The 7,744-nt window shown below is 39.4% G+C and overlaps 1 protein-coding gene across 1 annotated transcript in view; it reads left to right on the top strand.

Annotated features, from left to right (window-relative positions):
- The first annotated feature begins 375 nt into the window (after window positions 1-375).
- The window catches only part of LOC145404879 (glutamate receptor ionotropic, kainate 2-like), a 97,304-nt gene continuing 89,935 nt past the window's right edge, over window positions 376-7,744 (top strand). The window contains exon 1 of the mRNA XM_080276380.1: window positions 376-466. Within this exon, the coding sequence (XP_080132506.1) occupies window positions 376-466 (91 nt within the window). The remainder of the gene's footprint in view (window positions 467-7,744) is intronic.

Below are 7,744 nucleotides of genomic sequence, written 5' to 3'. Positions count from 1 at the left end.
GATTATATTTAGCCAGGGGAAACACCATTCCTTTAAAGAACCTAAAGAATTCTTGCAAAGGTAGTCATAAACACAAGAAAAGTTAAGCTGGTTCCCTTAATTATCAACAGAGTAAATGCAGTAAACCAGAAGAACACTGAAAGCAAAGATCTAGAGATTCGAAAAATTGAATTATCGAAAGAATGAACAGTATTAATGGCCCACACCTCCGTTCAGTCATCGTTCAAGCCTTAAGAATTTTGGCAAATTTAGTCATAAAAACATATAAGAGGAATCAAGCTGGTTCCATGAGCAGCCACCAGAGTAAGTGCAACAAACCAGCAGAGCAACAAAAGCAAGGGAAGTGGTGGTAAGCGTGACTCCACTACTGCCGAGATGTCTAGTGAAGCAAATTCTCCCGAGAAGAGCCAAACAATCCTGGAGGCTGAGGCAGTAACTTCACTGTCAGTGGTTGTTTATTCTTTTGGTGAGTTTTTATGGGATGAAATTCGTGTGGCGTTAACTGGAATAACATTAAAATCTCTTAATTCGTGGCTAGACCGTTAATCAAGACAATTTTCACTCTCTTAACTGGGATAGGATTCCCTGAGCTGAATAAAATCGTCTAACGTTAGCCAGAAAAAAAAAATACAGAGTTAGTATATTGCAGCCAAAGGATGAAATTTGATTAGTGCTGTAAACCGTATTTCTGTGTATGTTAATGCAATCAATTCACGCAGCTTCATAACTAAACGTTGCCATTTCAAAATTCTTTCATGTGACAATCTTATAGGCTACAAGTTACAGACACATGCCTCACGATAACACTGCCATACCCGAATATATTCTTTGGTATACATTTCTATTACTAAAAGAGAGAGAGAGAGAGAGAGAGAGAGAGAGAGAGAGAGAGAGTTTAATCAGAAAACATAATCTAATTGAACTGATTATGGAATGTAATTTTAATGTTAACCTACTTATTATCAGATTTATGCGTTATGTAAATAGACCCCAAACCTGTCGAATATTTTCCCATGCTCATGAAAATGCATCATTAAATATGTAAAAAGCCATTCATTAATTTGTATGAGCTATCTGGTGTATAACCAATGACAACATGATTTTAGCCACACGTACAGTACATTACACATACACGCACAAATACATAACCTGCACATGCACATAATTATATACAAATGCACACACGCACACACATTCTCTCTCTCTCTCTCTCTCTCTCTCTCTCTCTCTCTCTCTCTCTCTCTCTCTCTCTCTCTCTCATTTGAGACGATTTATCTCCTTATCTGTTCAACACTCTGGCTCTCGTGGCTCACTCTCAGTTGAATAAAATCGTCTGGCGTTATCTGGAATAGAATGCTAGAGTTGTCCCGACCATGAAGGGGTGAAATAAGATTGGTGTTTATATTCAGACTGCTATGACTCACTCAGTTGAATGAAATCGTCAGTGTTAGAATAAAATACGTAAAGTGACCTGGTTAATTACATGCCTCGATGTAGTTGTGTGTGTGTGTGTGTGTGTGTGTGTGTGTGTGTGTGTGTGTGTGTGTGTGTGTGTGTGTGTGTGTGAATTCGCAGTGGAGGTGTGGGTTTTCTTTCCATCTCTATATTTTCATTTTTATCCATTCTTTTAATTTCCTTTCTGCTTTTTTCTTTCTATTTCGTTTACTTCTTTTTTTCCTGCGTTTTGTTATTTCTTTTGCTCTTTTTCTTCTCTTTTTTCATGTCTTTTATTTCCTTCCTCTTTTTCTCTGCCTCTTTTTACAGTTTCTTTTTGTACTTTCCCTGTATTTTTTTTTTTTTTTTTTTTTTTCGTAAGGTGGAGGGGAGGTCCAGCATGTATGGTAATGACGGAGCGTTGGCTGCAGTCCAGGAGTTGGGTCGCCTCACACACACACACACATACACACACACACACACACACACACACACACACACACACACACACACACACACACACACACACACACACTCAAGCAGATAGAGACACAGACAGACGTATACATTTATACTTAATACATACACACACGCACACACGTGGAGAGAGAGAGAGAGAGAGAGAGAGAGAGCAGACATCAGTGTTTGAAAGCTCTCTCCATCCCCTCAAGAGCAGGCTGAGGTTCTTAAAAATATCTTATCTAGTGAAAGTTGAGGAATTATAGACACTGAAGATTTCCATTCATTATCCCATCATAAAACCATATAATTTTAATACCTATGGGTGTCTATGGCTGTGAGGGTATTGTTATGTCTGTAATTATCGTCATTGATCTCCCAAGCACCGTTCCCTATGCGAATTATTCTTGGATATGGCTGGTTAAACTTTTGTATGTTTTTATTCAGATTATAATTAGAAGAATTTATGTAACGCTGAGGAGGCCAGTAAGGGGTAATAAGCAAAATAAATCGCTTAGGAAAATGTGTTAGGGAGCTTCCTTAATCGAAGAGACTACGGTACGATAAGTGTATTAAACATTCTGACATATACAAAATGAGGCAATGCACCTTGATAATGGAAAACAAATTGACTGGACTAACTTAATATTTATGATTTCGTTATATACCTCTTTATGCTTAACTTGGCTAAATTATAAAATACTAAGGTATTCTAATTATAGGTACGAATAGAAACAGCATCAGAATAGCTTAGAGATTTACAGATATGTGTATAGAATCTTTTAAAACAAAATATTTTCAAACTATTTATGCACATCAGTAAGTCTAAAAAAGAATATTCATAAAAAGTAACCCTGATCGTTGCTGTTAGATAGACAGATAGATAGATAGATAGACAGACAGAGAGATGGATAAATAGATATAGATAATTTTTCAGGGGGTCACCACGCAAGATCCAGTGACTGTACGGAATTTTTGGTGACAAGATACACTAGACCAACATGGGATAAAAACTGAGATAAGGATTGGCTTTTCGTGTGTAATTCACCGGGTCACCGGGTCGGTCAGGATCACTTGATGGTCGTGATCGTTAGCTTTTACCCTCCCGGAAGGGAGCTGAGAGCTCATACAGTCCGATCCAAGGGCAAGGCTGTGACCTTCACACACGCACACACCCGTCCCCTTGCTCAAGGGGGACAGTAACCACCCACTTCGTCAGTGAAACTTTTCACAACCTGAGCGAGGCGCGAACTCCCGCCTACCAGTTGGCAAGCGAGAACGTTACCACTGCACCAGCGAGCGGTGTGTGTGTGTGTGTGTGTGTGTGTGTGTGTGTGTGTGCCTTAAAACTCAGCCACCACGATGCTCATAACTTCCCCTTTCCGCCAGCACAGTCACAGATTCAATATACTGTATGTTTTTTCTGTGAACAACCTTCGCTGGCTCTCCTCGCGTTTTTACCTTCACTTGTTTCCTTTTCATATAACGCTTTGTTTTACACCTTCCGCCGAATAACTGGAGAGAGAGAGAAAGAGAGAGAGAGAGAGAGAGAGAGTAATGGTGAGGACATTGACTATCTCACCTCCTATGACTCACTCTCAGCTGAATAAAATCGTCTGTCTTTATCTGGACACACACCCAGTCTCTCGTGAAGATTACTGACTTGTATTACTAAACTCCCCCTTTCAAGATTTCTGTATCATCTTAAAATATTGCTATAATCTCTTACTATAATCTTTGTAAGACATTTATATCGTACCATTAAGACTTATGGTTTCCTACATTATCTCTCTCTCTCTCTCTCTCTCTCTCTCTCTCTGACGATAATTATCACCTAAATCTACAGCCAAATTTCCATGCCATTATTATCAGCTTCAGCTACTCCTAAAAACTTGCTATCATCATTCTGTTACCCCCAAAAAGGACCTCCAGGCTTTTTACACCTATTCAGTAACGATCCTTTTTCTCACAGTCCACACTTTCGTACTCTAAACTCTCCATCTCGTCCCCAGCCACTCTCTCATATACCCATCGACCTCTCATACACTCTTATTCACACTCTCCGCATTTAAACTCTCCTCCACACATCCTTTCTCTCACCACGATAATCAGCTCCAGACTCTCCAATCTTCTCAAGGAGCCGAGGACGATTTGGAGAAACTAAGCGTGAAACCGAATCACTTAGGGTCCAAAATTCGTCTATATTCATGGGTTTCTTGGCCCCCTACGACCGGAATAAAATTTGAGAGAGGCGAATGGGCGAGAGGAGGGAGGAAGAGAGGATTGCGAGTGGGTTATGTGCTTGGGTCTGGTGCAAACGGGCGTGAGTGGCGAGGGGAGGGGAAAAGAGACGACGCCAGTAAAAGGAATTTGTCATATTATCACATGGAGATGACAAGAATCAAATAGAAATTGGTTTAGATTATGTACAAATAGACATAGCTCATCCACAAATCCCATAGGCTTGATCCGATACAAAATACCTCATATATTACAAAAACAATATGAATCAAATTACAAAAGGCATATATTAGATACGAAAACGCATAGATATACAAATGACATAGATACATTGATCATACAAAATTTTGAGAGATCAGGACGTGGATATGTGAGGGGAAGGGAGATAGGGTCAGTAAAAAGGAACTGGCATATATCACATACCAATGACAAACATTACATACAAATGGTAAAGATCAGATGCAAAAAAGACAGACACAAAGAACAGCGTAAATTTTATACAACATGGAACAACTCAGACGTAAAAGCAGCTTAGATACAAAAACAGCACAGATACAATAAATAAGACGTAGATGATAAACAGCATGGCACAGATTGCACATAAAAGCAGCATAGATCAGATACAAATGCGACAGATCAGACGTAAGTGGCAAAAAATCAGACACAAATGCACAGATCAGATACACAGACAAAGATATGATTCCCTATAACGAGGAAACTGATACAGAAACAAGAAAAGAAAATATGGAGACTTGTAAATCAGCTGCCTCATCGTATTGTGGCAATAATACATCCACTGCATAAAGGGAATTTAGAAAACTCCAAAAAAAAATTACCTTCAATTCCATATCATCACCAGTGAGGCGTAGGGGTTTGGGGCTAGGCTGCTGTACTCCATCAGAGTTAGGGGCAAGATAAGTCAACCTCCCTGGAAGTATTAAATGATGTAAGAAAAAACCCGGCTCCTTGTTGGGATCAAATGGCAGATAGTCTTCCCATCAATTAAAATTTCAGACCACTTGAGCCAGGCGTCCTTAGGTCATATATGTAATTTTTTTTTTCTTTTTTAATCAGGGCAACGCAGAACATGTTGAATGCCTGAAGTATGCGGGTTAATTTTGAAACTTTCCTGAGATACGGGCTGGTTTCTGACGAAATGGAGGACAAGTTTTGATATTTTGAAACTTACGGCCATTTCATATATGCCAAGAAGCATACCGGGTTGTAAGAGCAGCCACACAACCTGTATTAGCGCTAGGGATCTGTGGATAAGAAGATGAAGGCAGAATATCAAATCTGAGGTAGTCTGAATTTTCTTCTTCAAGATGTATGTAGGACTGAAAGACTTGAAATCTTTATTGTACTTTTTGCCTGACGTAGCTACCTTATTAGAAGAGTGTGGTCTGGTTTAACTTTTAAAAAAACATGATTACTATGATGCATCAGGAAAGGGAAACAGTGCCATTACCAGTCTAACGTGTCATACTTAAACGGGAAAGGGGGAAGCAAACAGCACATTGAATAAAAGGACAGTTTATGTTTGGGAAGACTGGTATAGTTGTGGTGATATATGAAGACGAGCTATAACCTAATACTAGCGAATATGACAAGAAAAACACTCAAACGTTTTGCCAAAAGAAGACTACCAAAACTTAGTTTCTCATCAACACTCCCTGTAAGATAAATTAGAAAGCACGCAAAGAGCGCATTCCTCCGCCAATACCATTGTAAGATCAGGATCAGGATCCAGATCCTTCCCCAAATTTAATCATTTATTTCTTGGCCCATGCCCCACCCTTCCACAAAATTTCATTGAAAATCATTGAGAACTTTTGGAGATATCGTGTGGACAAACAAACAAACACACAGACCAGCATAGATGAATACATAACCTCCTCTTACTTCGTTACACGAGGAGAAGAACATTTTCCAAGGGTTTAGTCGACCGGGGGAATCAAAATCTAATTCCTTTGTACAGTAAATATCATCTGTTCGCAGAGTTACTGGTATGTTTCTGTAATATAAGCTAATATCATATTACTGTTTATTTTGATACAGGACACAATCGCTACGGAAGTCGAGTGTATGCAATAATACTGTTTTACCTTTGTATTTATAATTATTTGGCACATTCAGGTATATGTGTTGCTGGAACAAATCACACACAAATTTTAACAGATTTGACGATAATGAAAAGCATTTATGTATATGGAATGATTTGATAAAAACAATATTTGGGGTTGTGTGTGTTCGAGCATCAGTGTTTATTAGATGAGTAATATGATTCTCTTTTATTTTCAGACCAGTTGTGGGAAGGTAGCTGCTTGGAACACTGTGGCGGACGTAAGAGTGAAGCATTACCAATATTACAGTCAGAAATTACACCAAGACCCTGAAAATAATATCAGCATTTTTGTACTATCTACATTAACCACAGCTCAGGGGAGGAGAAAGAATGACTTAATTTGTGATTACCGTAAAAGTATATAAAAGTGGAGTGTTACTTCCACATATAAAAAGTGAAATATTGCCAGTGTTGCATTGAATTTCACTTCAGAATACCAACAGTTCCTCTCTGCTACATCAACTACACCGCCTTAAGGGAAAGAAGGGAAGTGTTCGTGCCTCTGTAGCATATATAAAACTGAAACATTGCCATCCTTGTATCGAGAACTTACACCCAGTCACTAAGAAAAAATGAAATAAAATCCCCTAACTTCAGGCTGCTAAAACTCTCCGAGCAGATGCTAAACTCAAAGAAAGAGATAAGAGCAAGTGTTGTGCCTTGTAGCTGCGTAACACTAAAGGAAAACACCCAACAAACGTTTCCCCAGAATACGACAGGCAAACGTTGCTTTAGAATTCAGGTCGCGATGTCAGCTGTCGGTACGAACAAACTGCGGTAAAGAGACTCGGCATAGTGGTCTCGTGGGTCAGTCGTCAGATATACAGAAGTTAGATTAAACCACTGAACAAATTCGTGTGTCAGCAGTCGGATAGACAGAAGTTATACCACATCACTGAACCAATATCAATAACCCTTTCCATTCTCCTGCATTACTGGCAAACAAAGCTTACTTCTAATGAGAAAAGAAAGTCTTTGTTGATTACCCTTTTATATTCCATGGCCTTAGAGTGAGAGAAGTGATGATAAACAATAATCCCTCAAATCTGCTGGCAGTGACGTGCTGTGACAGTGAAGAGAATCATTAAAACTAGTGAAGGAGGAAGTTTTATCATACTGAAAACATGTGCTTTATTTCCTTGGCCATGCGGTTATTAACAGTTAATGTAATAGTCTCCCTAATTTTAGTAGAGAAAACGGGCGACAAGAAAACGGCAACAGCCCATCTAATATTACCCCGTATGAGATGTAAGGGCCCAGGGCTAGGCCAGAAGGCTTAAGGATAGATTAGTGGCCAAAGTCTGTGGTGTCTATACTGCTTTAGGGGATTCGAACTTATGTGAAAAAAATCCTTCAGACCCGCAGAACACCAGACATCAGAGAAAAACACTCGCTCCGTCAAAATGTACTGAGGCGACCCTGCTGTGTTGAGAGTCTGAGAGAGAACCATGTGGCTGGTGGTGGTGATAAGTGGAGTGGAGGAGA

This window comes from Coenobita brevimanus, chromosome 65 (genome assembly GCF_032717465.1).
Source record: "Coenobita brevimanus isolate Jiangsu-jjx chromosome 65, ASM3271746v2, whole genome shotgun sequence".
NCBI lineage: Eukaryota > Metazoa > Arthropoda > Malacostraca > Decapoda > Coenobitidae > Coenobita > Coenobita brevimanus.
The sequence above is the reverse complement of the archived record's forward strand: the minus strand, read 5'-3'. Positions and strand labels throughout refer to the sequence as shown.